The sequence below is a fragment of the Chrysemys picta genome, chromosome 4, assembly GCF_011386835.1.
Source record: "Chrysemys picta bellii isolate R12L10 chromosome 4, ASM1138683v2, whole genome shotgun sequence".
Taxonomy (NCBI): Eukaryota; Metazoa; Chordata; order Testudines; family Emydidae; genus Chrysemys; species Chrysemys picta.
The window spans coordinates 113,180,555-113,193,986 of record NC_088794.1 but is presented as its reverse complement, the minus strand read 5'-3'; the positions used below and the strand labels follow the sequence as shown (position 1 = coordinate 113,193,986).

Genomic DNA, 13,432 nt, shown 5'->3' with positions numbered 1-13,432 from the left:
AAAGTTGAATTTACAAATGTTGAATTATGTACAAAAAATAACCACATTCAAAAATAAAACAATGTAAAACTTTAGATCCTACAAGTCCATTCAGTCCTACTTCTTGTTCAGCCAATCGCTCATACAAACAAGTTTGTTTACATTTGCAGGAGATAATGCTGTCCGCTTCTTGTTTACAATGTCACCTGAAAGTGAGAACAGGTGTTCGCATGGCACTGTTGTAGTCGGATTCATAAGATATTTACGTGCCAGATGCGCTAAAGATTCATATGTCCCGTCATGTATCAGAGGACATGCGTCCATGCTGATGACGGGTTCTGCTTGATAACGATACAAAGCAGTGCAGACTGACATATGTTCATTTTCATCATCTTAGTCAGATGCCACCAGCAGAAGGTTGATTTCCTTTTTTTGGTGGTTTGGGTTCTGTAGTTTCTGCATCAGAGTGTTACTCTTTTAAAACCTCACCTCATCCCTCTCAGGTTTTGGAAGGCACTTCAGATTCTTAAACCTTGGTAGGGTGACCAGATGTCCCAATTTTATAGGGACAGTCCCGATTTTGGGGGCTTTTTCTTATATAGGCACCTATTACCCCCCACCTCCTGTCCCGATTTTTCACACTTGCCCTCTAGTCACCCTAAACCTTGGGTCAAGTGCTGTAGATATATTTAGAAATATCACATTGTTACCTTCTTTCTGTTTTGTCAAATCTGCAGTGAAAGTGTTCTTAAAACGAACAACATGTGCTGGGTCATCATCCAAGACATCGGCGCCGACTTACCCACTTTCCCCTGGGTGCTCGACCTGCCCCTGGCCCTGCCCCCACTCCCTCCCTTACACAAAGCTCTGTTCCTGCCCCGCCTCTTCCCACCCCTGCCTCCCCCATTCCAACCCCTTCCCCAAATCCCTGCCTTGGCCCCGCCTCTTCCCCACCTCCTCCCCCTCCCTCCGGAGTGTGCTAATACCTCCAAACAGCTGTTTGACGGCGGCCAGGCGGGAAGCGCTGGGAGGTAGGTGGAGGAGTGGAGACGTGGCATGCTCAGGGGCAGGGGAGGAGGTGGAGCTGGGGGTATGGGGAGCTTGTCTGCCAGTGGGTGCAGAGCACCCACTAATTTTTCCCCGTGAGTGCTCCAGCCCCAGAGCACCCCTGGAGTCAGCACCTATGATCCAAGATTGCTATAACATGAAATATATGGCAGAATGTGGATAAAACAGAGCAGGAGACATACAATTCTCCCTCAAGGAGTTCAGTCACAAATTTAATTAATGCATTATTTTTTTAACGAGCGTCATCGGCATAGAAACGTCCTCTGGAATGGTGGCCGAAGCATGAAGGGGCATACGAATGTTTAGCATATCTGGCATGTAAATACCTTGCAAAGCCAGCTACAAAAGTGCCATGTGAACACCTGTTCTCACTTTCAGGTGACATTGTAAATAAGAAGCGGGCAGCATTATCTCCAATAAATGTAAACAAACTTGTTTGTCTTAGCGATTGGCTGAAGTAGGACTGAGTGGATTTGCACATTGTTTAGTTTTTGAGTGCAGTTATGTAACAAAAAAATTTCTACAATTGTAAGTTGCACTTTCACAATAAAGAGATTGCACTACAGTACTTGTATGAGGTGAATTGAAAAATACTATTTCTTTTCATTTTTTTTACAGTGCAAATATTTGTAATAAAAATAATATAAAGTGAGCACTGTGCACTTTGTATTCTGTGTTGTAATTGAAATCAATATTTGAAAATGTAGAAAAACAAAAAAATACTGAATAAATTTCAATTGGTAGTCCATTGATTAACAGTGCGATTAAAACTGTGATACATCGTGATTAAAAAAAATTAATCATGATTCATTTTTTTGTTACATCATGTGAGTTAACTGTGATTAATCAACAGCCCTATTCTTTACACATTACTCCTTTCCTATGTGTCACATACACCTCAGAGCTCTCTCCAGCTGCAGTGAAGAGCACAATCTCCCATTGTCATCAGAGCTAGAATCTCACATTAGAAACTGTTGGTCACTACAATGTATTGCTGAGGATATCTGGAATTTCAGCTTCCCCAGTGTCCATAGATGGCCAGTGTTCTCTTCCAGCACCCTTTATTAGCTGTTGTAGGCCCTGCTTATGCTGGAGGAGCCTCATTCTGAGTGAGATGCACTGTTGTCTCATGAGCCCCGCCCCCGTCTCCACCATGGATGTGAGTACAATAGCAACTGAGGAACTGCGACCAGGTTCAAGTTCCAAAATCCTCTAAGATGTTGCTGTCTTCCCACCTACATTATTACTATGGTTTTCCTAGGACAGCGCAAGCCACTGCTGTGTTCAGCTTTGCAGGAGAAGAGAGTCTTTACCATTAGGACTCCTCTGACGCAGAGGCAACCTCTTTTTCCCCTTCCTCACATGGCCCAAGAGAGATGCTGTCAGCCAGCCTCAGTATTGTCACAAATCTCCTGAATCCTCATGAGCTCTCTCTAGGAGCATGGCTTGTCAGAGAATTATCACAGGGATCAGAAAGGCATTTCCCCATGTGCAGCAGTGCATCCCTCGCCAGGTGCAATATGGGAGATTTCACCTTCCTCTGAAACACAGCAGGCATTAGATGGTGTGATCTGACACGGCAGAGGTGGGATTCTGGGTCACAATTGCCCTTGTGATATTGGGGACTGTGCTGTTCAGGGCTAAGCTTCCCAGATAGAGAGTCTGGACAAGACGCTGTGAAGCCCTTGTTATTATGCACAGCCAGTTGGAACTGGATACAGAACAAAGCACAGCTCTTGCAAGTTCCTTAAGCGCTGGGTGATCACTCAACACCACAGCTCTGGGGTTCCTCTAGGAACCAACAGGTCCAGTCCTGCTCCCACTGCTCATCCCTGCCCCAATGATCTGCTCCTACAGTTCCATCCTGATCTATGGCAGCTCCTGCTCCTCCTGTCCTGGCCACCCCATACGCAGCTCTGCCAATGCATAGATATCCTGATTGACCTGCAAGAAGTTAGAACCCAGAGGCTAATGCACAGAGCTCTTCTACCACTGGGCATGGCTCTATCTGAAAAAAAGATTTCACATGTTAAGACCTTCTGAGACAGCTGACTTCCTGTGTACCTGAGTGGCCCAGCTGCAGATGGAAGGTCTCCCTCCCTGCTCCCTGGCTCTGAACCTGACCTCTTCTTCTTTCATCTGCATATTCAGAAGCACCTTGAAGCTGGTTGGCTGCTACTGGCCTCCCCATCCCCCTCTTTAACAGGGACCAAGCTCAGAGGATTCTTCAATGCTAGTGCTTCAGTGCCTCTTCTTGTTCACCACACTCTCCAGATACTCTGGGAACACAGGGTACCCTGCAGGCGCCTACCACCCGCCCTCGCCCCCACAAAGGGGGACCCAGGTGAGTGCACCGTCTCCCTGGGGGAGGAGAGAGACTAAGCTGGTTCCTATTCAGGGAACTGGGGAATCTGGCAGTTTTGGGGAGTCTCTCCATGGGGAGGGTTTGCAGAATATATGGCTCTTCTGAGGAGGTTTGCAGATGCTTGTTTGGGAAGTTTGGGGTATAATCTGGTTAAAGGAGGGTATTTTCAGAAGGTGTTGAGGGTAGTCTGGCTATTGGGGGTGTCTGTTTTCAGGGAGGTTTGTGGGGTGTCATTTAGGGTGTTTGTTCTTGGGGTGGTGGCTTGCTGCATTCTGAGTAGCCTCATTTGGGGTTTTTTCTCCCCTTCTTGTAAAGAAGCCTGGGTAGCTAATAGTAACACTCAGCATGTATAGAGTGCTTTACAAACATCCACTAATTAATGTGATAAAGGAGCGGAGGGCTCAGACAGCGCAATGGCAGGAACAATTCACCCAAGAGCTAATGTACAAGTAGGGCAGGACCTCCATTGCCATAAACACTGACCGGGACCAAACCTGAACTCCAGGACATTAACATGTACATTGCAAGAGGTAGGGGGCACTGACTTGAGACTCCTTCCCTTCCCTTCCTCTCCCCTCCCCTCCCCTCCCAAAGCATTTTGGTTGTCCCCCAGTGCCCGAGGTTGCCTCCGTCCTAGAGGCTGAAAAAAGCTGGTATGCTCAGTGAACGTAGGTGAGCTGGAGTCATCCCCAGCAGCAGTGGAGGAGACCCCTGTGTGCAGCAGAGTTGCCCTGGGTCCTGGAAAAGCAGCATTCCTTTCTGAAGAATCCAGTGTATCTGAATGAGATGGGAGTAAACAGGGTGTCTCCATCTGCCATGGAAGTCAGGGTGCAGAGTACATTCTGCTTCTAAGAGCAGATGCTTTGGAGGCAGGGATCTGAAAATTTTCCTCAACTTGTCCCCTGGGCCCCTTGATGTGGGTGAATGGAGGGATTCTGCCAAGCCCCAGAGATGCAACCTCTGGCCTCATCCCTCTAATACTGCTCTTTCTGGGGCTATTTTTTGGTTCTCCGTAGCATATTGGGGAATGGCTGCTGGTGCACAGGGCACTCCCTGTATGTGCCAAACCCCTCATGGGCTATAGAAAGACTGAAGAAAACCACGAAAATTCAGTGGTGCTGGAACTAGGGGTGCTGCCGCACCTCCTGACTTGAAGTAGTAAAAAAACCCCACCAAATACATGGTCTCCATCATCAGCACCCCCACTATAAAAATTGTTCCAGCACCCCTGCAAAAATTCAGCCAAAAGGCAACCCAGCTAGAAAGGGCCCCTTCAAGACAATCAGCAAATGCTCAGTTCCCCTATCTAGCACTCCTGGGATGCATAGGGGCCTCACAGAGTGCATGCAGCCCTGCTTCATCAATTCTCTGATACAAGGTTTAAAAGGTGACCATGAGCATTTACAAAACCCCTCATTCCAAAGGAAGATGAGGAGGCGTAGGGAGCTTTCCAGGAGGGAGAGAAATAGGTTGAAACAGAGGGCTTGTGTCCCACTCTCTGACTCTTTGTGGGGCAGGAGCAGCTTAGGTTAATGGGAAAAGCTGATTCTAGTATTTTTGGACAAGTTAAAAGTTTATGGCCAGCTCATAGATATCTATTGTATTTACAAGGAGCCTATCACCTTGGTGTCTAAAGCAAGAAAGCTTCAGTTTAAGGAGTTTGTAAGATCCTGGACTTTACCTTTTCAGGTAAAAAAGATGAGGTACTGTGAGGGGGTGAAGTGCCAAAAAAAGGAGGTTCTACAACAAACTGATACATTAAAGAACAAGGCTCCAGTACATACAGTATGCCATACATCCAAGTGGTCTGAAAAAGCTCAGGAAAGAAGTGGCTGAACTATGCAAATATAGGAATTATATATGACTCTGTTAAAATCAGCTCCTATACCAGAGGATTGGAGGGGTAGAAAATGTTGAGTCTATCTTTAAAAAGGTTAGTAGGGGTGATCCTCGGAATTACAGACCAGTGACCCTTACTTTAGTCCCAGGTGAATAGATTGGAATTATCATGGGAATGGGCGACAGGATGGATCACTTGATGATTACCTGTTCTGTTCATTCCTTCTGGGACACCTGGCATTGGCCACTGTCAGAAGACAGGATACTGGGCGAGATGGACCTTTGGTCTGACCCAATATAGCCATTTTTATGTTCTTATGAAAGACAGAATGATAAAATGCCTAGATGAGCATAGGATTGGGATAAAATAGCAAGGCGTCTGTAAAGCCACACAGATTTCTGTGTGTGTCAACAAAACAGCAGGGGGAGAAAAGAGAAATGGTTGCTATAACTTACAAAAACCTTTAAAAAAACTTTGACCAAGCCGCTCACAAGAGGTTGTTAAGAAAACTAAACAGTCATTGGGTGACAGGCAAAGTACACTACCGCGGTAAATCGACCTATGCTACGCAACTCCAGCTACGTGAAGAACGTAGCTGGAGTCGACGTACCTTAGGTCGAGTTACCACGGGGGGTCGACGGGAGAAACTCTTCCTTTGACTTACCTTACTCTTCTCATCGGGAGTAGAGTACAGGGTTGACTGGAAAGCGATCTGCAGTTGATTTGGTGGGTCTTTACTAGACCCGCTAAATCAACCGCTGATGGATCGATCTCGGAGCGTTAATCCCGGCTGTAGTGTAGAGATAGGAACCAAAAGGCTTATCTACAATACCACGCAGGGTAGATCTAAGATACGCAACTTCAGCTACGTGCATAGCTTAGCTGAAGTTGATGTACTTAGATCTACTTACCGCAGTGTCTTCACTGTGGTAAGTCGACAGTTGATGCTCTCCTGTCGACTCCGCTTGCACTCCTTGTTCTGGTGGAGTACCGGAGTCGACGGGAGAGCGCTCAGCAGCTGATTTATCACATCTATACTAGACGCGATAAATCGACCCCCCACTGGATCGATCGCTGCCCGCCGATCCAGCAGGTAGTGTAGACAAGCCCATAGAGTAGGACTAAATGGTCAATTTCTAGCAGGGCAAAAAGGCTCCCAGGGTTGGTGAACATATTTATTAATGCTGTGGAAAAGAGGGAGAACAGTGGAGTGGCAACATTTGCTGATAACACAAAGGGTGTGTCTCCACTGCAGTGGGGAGTGAGTCTCCCTGCTTGGGTAGACAGCCGGACCCTAGTGGGGCTCCAGCTACCCTGGGTCTGAGCCTTGCAGCAATTCTTAGTGTGCTAGCTCGAGCCCAGCTAACACGAGTCTGTCTCCCTAGGCTGGCAGGCTCGATTCCAGCTCCAGTGTGGACATCCCCTAAGATATTTAGGTTAGTCACCTCTAGAGAAGATAGCGAGAAACTTCAGAGCAACCTAACACAGCCGAGTGAATGAGTAGCATGATCACAAATGAAACTCACTTTTGACACATAGGAAATAATGATCTGAATTACTCTCCCACACTGGTAGGGTCTACACGTACTGTAAACATTCAGGAAAAAGCCCGTGTTATTGTAGGCAGCTTAATAAAGCGTTTGTTCAGTGTGCAGTAGCAGTTAAAAAAGCAAACTAAAATGTTAGGCTGCAAAAGGAATGGCACATAAATCAATAGTATGCCCTTCCCTGGAGCGTTGCTCAGTTTTGGTCACCCTCTCTCAAAGGGATATAGCAGAAGTAGAACGGGTTCAGAGGTGGGTGAGCAAAATGATGAATGGCAAAGAGTAAAGAGAGATTGAAAGGACAGGACTGTTCAATTTAGAGAGGCGATATGCTAGAGGTGTGCAAAATAAAGCATGATTTAGAGAAGGTAAATCCAGCACTCCTATTTACCCTTTCTCATAATATAAGAGCAAAGGGATGTTCAGAGAAATTGAAAGGCAACCAGCTGGAAACCGGACATATATTTTACACAATGTATAATTAACCTGTGGGATTCACTGCCACAAGATAGCATTGAGTAGAAGACCTTAGTATTATTCCAAAAAGGATCAGATGTTTCAAGGATAATAAGAACAGCAACTGACATATTAGATATTATTTTTAAATGGTTAGAAGTGATATATGACGGGTTGAATCACAGAAACCTCCTTGGGAACTGCCAAGTAATGTGCCAAGACGACTTCTGCCCCTGCTTTCCCTGCCAGCTCGGGACCCCAGCACCCTGTCTTGCTGAGCCAGGCATGCCCATCTGCTCCAACACAGACCCAGGGTCTGAATTACTTGCCCCAAAGCTGCAGACTTAACTGAAAGCAGCTTACAGAAGTGTTCTTGTCTTTAACACTCAGATGCCCAACTCCCAATGGGGTCTAAACCCAAATAAATCTGTAAACTCATAAATTGTTCGCCCTCTATAACACTGATAGAGAGATATGCACAGCTGTTTGCCCCTCCCCCCAGGTATTAACACATACTCTGAGTTAATTAATAAGTAAAAAGTGATTTTATTAAATACAGAAAGTAGGATTTAAGTGGTTGCAAGTAGTAACAGACAGAACAAAGTGAATTACCAAGTAAAATAAAATAGAACTTGCAAGTCTATGTCTAAGAAACTTAATACAAATAACACCTCACCAGTTCCAGTAAGCTTCCTTTTACAGACTAGTCTCCTGCTAGTCTGGGTCCAGCAATCACTCACACCCCCTGTAGTTATTGTCCTTTGTTCCAGTTTCTTTCAGGTATCTTTGGGGGTGGAGAGGCTCTCTCTTTAGCCAGCTGAAGACCAAATAGAGGGGTCTCCTGGGGGTTGAAATAGACTTTCTCTTGAGGGTGGAGACCCCCTCCTCACTCCTATGCAAAGTCTAGGTCCAAGATGGAGTTTTGGAGTCACATGGGCAAGTCACATGTCCATGCATGACTCAGAACTACAGGTAGCAGCCATGGTTCACATGCTACCTTGAACGTCCTCAAGTAGACTTCTTATGTGGATTGGATCCTTCCAAGATCTATTGTTCTTTAAGTGCTTCTTGATTGGGCACTTAACTTTGCAAATTCCTTTCTAAAGAAGCTGACCAAATGCCTTACAAAGCTTACTTAGAAATCAAGCAAGTATACAGCCAATATTCATAACTTCAAGTACAAAAATGATATATGTGTACAAATAGGATGAATAGATTCAGTAGACCATGACCTTTACAGAGATAAGTTACATGGCACATGTAGCATAAAACATACTCCAGTTATGTCATATTCCCATAAAGCATTATTGGATACATCATCACAATATAAACCCTCCTGCTTCAGGATGTAATCCAGCCATGAACTGAGGGTTAAAAGGAAAAAGCCCTATGGGTGGGTTATTCTGTAATTGTCCATTACAAGGTTTCTTGCATCTTCCTCTGACCCATCTGGTACTGGCCACGGTCAGAGACAAGGTACTGGCTAGTTGGAGCACTGCTCTGATCTGCTATGTTAGTTCTTATACTCCTAACTGCCAGGTCAATGGCTCATGCTCTGCTCATCTAATCCTCCCTACCCCACTCCTTTCATTTTCTTCTAAAAAAAAAAAGCTCCTAGAAATAAAATGCAAACCATTGTTTTAACTCCTTAGTTCTAATGTACATTGATAACTGGAGGCAACATTAAAGAGTGTCACTGCTTCTGGATCACTGAAACTTTTGGGTAGCACTGCCAGCTCTGCAGCTCCTCCGAGCCTGATGCTGAGTGGTACCTGGGTCTGTGTGTATCAGACCCTTCTTACCCAAGCACTAGTCCTGCTTGAATGTGTGTATGCCTAGGTGCCCAGGGCTGACAGTCATCTTACTCAGGAACCAGCTGTGCCCGGCTGTGGGTGCATTCAGATGTCCAATGCTGGCAGAACTAGGCACCATCTGTGCCCAGCGCCTCAGATATATTTATATGCTACTAATGAGTGTACTGAGGAGCTGGCTATTCAAACTGAGTTGAGTGTAATGTCTGATACCTGTATGTTTCAGGCAGAGGCAAAGTCCCCTGTCCTACACTATGTGGATGATAGTGCAAACACATGTAAAACCCTCAGAGAGTCTCTTTCTGAACATTAGTATTCATGTATCCAGACCCTGGGAAGGATGGAGTAGTGAGGCCATCACAGAGAGATTAGGCACTTGTCTATTCTCCAGTTGCCACAGTCCCAGATGTGGGAAAGTCTTGTGAGATGTAGAGATGCACTGAATGCTGGATGTATTCAACAGCACAAGTGAGCACTGAAACACAAAGATGCGGGGCTCAAGAGGAGCAGTCAGATTTCTCCTTTCAGAGTGATTCAGAAGGGGGTTTCTGCAATGCGAATAAAGTCAGGACAGTCTGAGCTGAAACGTATCCATAAGTTCCACAACACCCACCTCAAGCTGAGGAACTTCTAGGATACAGCCCTGAGCTCCCTTTCCTGAGCTAAGGGGCACCTCAGAGAACCTCTACCAAGGCTGATGCTTGGTTGAAACAGAGTTTGGATCTGAAATCTATCACAACTGTATCTGAGTGCCTTGCAGAATTCCATGGGTCTGCCAAGTAGTCTAATCAATGCTGTTTTGTTGTTCTGTCCGTCTACCTATCTTCTGTCTCTCTTTAGGCATTTACGTTGCACACATTGTCTAGGATTCTCTTGTTCTGGATTGTGGGGAAGGGTGTATAAGACATTTAATATTATTTATTGGGAAGTCTGGCAAGGAAGGCAGCAGTGAGATTTGTGATCATTTTAACTTCTCATGGAAGAATAATCCAAAGCTACAGGCTGTCTGCTTAGAAAGTTCTGCCTCCTGTAGCTGACAGTTCCACTGTTCCTGGGGACGCAACTACTGTGGCTGCAGAGAGAACCTGGGCCCAAACCATGAATGATCATATATTGAATGGGGAGCCCTTGTACTGTCCAGAGCACCAGGAAGGTGTGCTTGTGCTTCCTGCATTGTATAACGGGTAAGCTGACATGTTTTTAACTGGCTGGAGGCTTTTCAGCACTGGTGGGTGAAGTGGGTTACCATTGAGCAGGGAGGTCACAGGGAATCGATCACAGGGAATCAGTGAGGAAGAACTGTTCTCACACAAATGGAGAGCTGACACAGTAGAGTTCATTGGGTAACATTTCTTGCTTTTTTCTCAGCTCCAGCTCTCAGAAACAGCTGGCACATCAGCAGTCCCCAAGTCCTAGGGTGTTCCTGTATAACAAGTACCATCATCAAAACAACTGCTGAGTGGCAACTGTTGAGTGTCAGCTCTTCATCTTCAAGAGTGGAAAAAACGATGAATGGGAGCTGTGTCTCTGAGCAGGATGGGGATAGCTCAAGTTCAGGACACTCAGGTGGGCAGAAAGAAGAGCCCTGTCTCCAAAGAGACTCGTTGTTCTCTTCCCCCAGTGTGTCCATCATATCACAACTCCTCAGCCAGACAATCGCTAACAGGGGACTGGATCCAAACTTTCTTTTCCCTTCCTCGCAGACAACAGAATCACCCCAGGAAGCCAGGGACTGCCCATCTTTTAAGGAAGGGACACCAACCCTGGCCTCCCCTATGTGCTACACTCCAATCTCCAGTTTTGGTGACACAGACCAGTTCTATAATGAACACTTACGAGCTAAGAGGGCCAGAGTGGAAAGCATTATCCGAGGTATGAGCCTCTCACCAAACCCTACCACACCTGGTACCAATGAGGAAAGAGACAGAGAATGCCCTGTGGAGAAAAGAAGCGAGAACTACAGGGAGAACAAGAGAAAGCAGAAGCTTCCCCAGCAGCAAAGCCCACATGTAGCACAGCTTGCAGGAAGAGGCAGGAGCAGCGCCAAGGCAGAGGAGTGCCATCAACTGAAGGAACAGCTTCAAGTTTTGCAGCAGCAGCTGAGGCAGCTTCAAGAGAAATTCTTGCAGGTTTATGAGTTCAGTGATGCAGATCAAAGCCACAAAGGGATGGAGAAGACTATGCAATTACTGAAGAGGAAGTGTGGAGACAGTCTAGATGAACGCTGTCAGGCTGCTACCAGTGACCAACACAGAACTCTTCTTTGGAGGAGCATCTCAGGGATGGAAGGCCACAAAGTGTCAGAAGAAGAAAGGAGAATGGGGGATCTGGGTGAACTGTCCTCTGAAAAAAGAACATTTTCTGAGACATTAAAGCATGAGCTAGCCACAGTGGTATCTCAGGCTGTGGACACGGTTTTGAAAAAAATATTGTCCAAGCCATCAGGCCATCTGGCTCAGCTGTACAACAGCCTCCTAATCTCAGCACCAGACAGCAGAAGAGAGGATTTTGCCGCTGAGGAATATTCCAGCAGAAAATGGCTTCCTGGGGCTTCCTCCCAACATTTGGTAAATTCACTGACTGAAGCCCATACAGAGGCCTTGTCGCTAGTCATGGATAAGTCTCCAGACTTTCATGTTCACCCGATCAGTTCAAGAATGGCTAGAAAACCCTGCCATGTACCTAACATGAATCACCCCTCGGTCATGACTTCTCAAGTTCAAGAAAAACAGATTCTTAGCCAGCTACTAGAGTACAGTCAAAATGGCCATTGGAACAGCAGCTCTCATAGAATTGCCCCAGACAGGTCTTCTGAAGAGTCCCTAGATCTACCTTGGAGAGCAGTCAAATTGAAGTCATCAGTCATGAGACACCAGCAATATCCAATGTCCCTTAACACCGCTGAAATGGAAAGTTTGGCTCTTCTTCCAGCCAGGAAGGCAGAATGTGGAGAGCTGCAGACTGTGATGGATGGGGTGCCCTTCTCCTCAGTCCATATATCCTTTAGTGACCATTAAAGATCAGCAGCTAGAGCCTCAAGCATGAGTAGCAGCTCTTAAGGTTGCCCCCTCACCTACATGCATGAATCAGAGATAGTACGGGGCTGATTAGCTAACAGGGTTTCATGTACTACTGTGAGAAAGCAGGTCATGAGGCTCCCCTTTCACATGGTGCTGGCAGAGCCTGGGCAGGAGAATCAGCTGTCTCAGATCTGAACCCTCCTGAAGGCCTAACACATAAGCTCCCTCTTCTCCATTCAGGAGGGCTGTACTGGGCTCTATTCAGAGCTCACTTTTGTTACTCCTGGTTGACCAGAAGGTGGCGCTATTAGCTAACACTGCTCACGTGCAAGACTCAGAGAGCTCTCATTGCAGAAGACAGAGTTCTCAGCCTGCCGGAGCTCCCTCCCCCATCAGAGACCCCATTAGTGACCAGTGCTCCCCAGGACAGGCCCATGGACTGAAGCTTTCTTCCCACCCAGAGCGAACACATTTGATTTTCAGCAAAACTGTCCAGTGGACTAGCAAAAGGCCCATTTTGGTGCTAATGCTCAGCACATCCAATATTAGGGCTGCCAGGGGTCCGTCCGTTTTGGACCGGAATGCCTGGTTGAAAAGGGACCCTGGCGGCTCTGGCTGGCACTGCTGACTGGGTCATTAAAAGTCCCATCAGCAGCGCAGTGGGGGCTGGGGCTAAGGCAGGCTGCCTGCCTGCCCTAGCTCCACGCGGCTCCCAGAAGCAGCTGCCAGGTTCTTGCAGCCTCTAAGTGCATGGGCAGACAGGGAGGCTCTGCACGCTGACCCCGCCCTAAGTGCCAGCTCTGCAGCTCCCATTGGCCAGGGACCACGACCAATGGGAGCTGTGGGGGCGGCGCTTGCAGCTGTGAGGGCAGCATGTGGAGCCTCTCCGGCGGTCTATGCGCCTAGGACTGCAGGGACCTGGCATCTGCTTCCTGGGAACCGTGGTAAGTGCTACCGGGACCCCCACCCCATGAACCCCCTCCCGCACCCAAACTCCCTCCCGGAGCCCACACCCCTGCAACCCCCTGCCCCAGCCCTGAGCCCCCTCCTGCACCCCAAACCCCTCATCTCTGGCCCCACCCCAGAGCCCACACCCCTAGTCAGAGCCCTCACCCCCCCACACCCCAACCCACTGCCCCAGCCTGGATTCCCCTCCTGCATCCAAACTCCCTCCTGGAGCCCGCACCCCCCCAACCCTTGCCCCAGCCCGGAGCCCTCTCCCACACCCCTCATCCCCAGCCCCACCCCAGAGCCCGCACCCTCAGCCGGAGCCCTCACCCCCCTCCTGCACCCTAACTCTCTGCCCCATCCCGGTGAAAGTGAGTGAGGGTAGGGGAGAGTGAGCAACA

The 13,432-nt window shown here is 47.5% G+C and overlaps 2 protein-coding genes across 3 annotated transcripts in view; one reads left to right on the top strand and one right to left on the bottom strand.

Annotated features, from left to right (window-relative positions):
* BBOF1 (basal body orientation factor 1) overlaps window positions 1-13,432 on the bottom strand; it is a 1,057,902-nt gene that overhangs the window by 259,859 nt on the left and 784,611 nt on the right. The window lies entirely within an intron of this gene.
* LOC112059040 (prospero homeobox protein 2-like) lies at window positions 3,130-12,222 on the top strand. The gene is made up of 2 exons (XM_042858530.2): window positions 3,130-3,391; window positions 10,432-12,222. The coding sequence occupies exon 2, from the start codon at window positions 10,572-10,574 to the stop codon at window positions 12,078-12,080; it is 1,509 nt and encodes a 502-aa protein (XP_042714464.2). The 5' UTR covers window positions 3,130-3,391; window positions 10,432-10,571; the 3' UTR covers window positions 12,081-12,222.

Coding starts and splice junctions, on each gene's coding strand:
- LOC112059040 (XM_042858530.2), top strand. CDS start 10,572: ATGAATGGGAGCTGTGTCTCTGAGCAGGATGGGGATAGCTCAAGTTCA.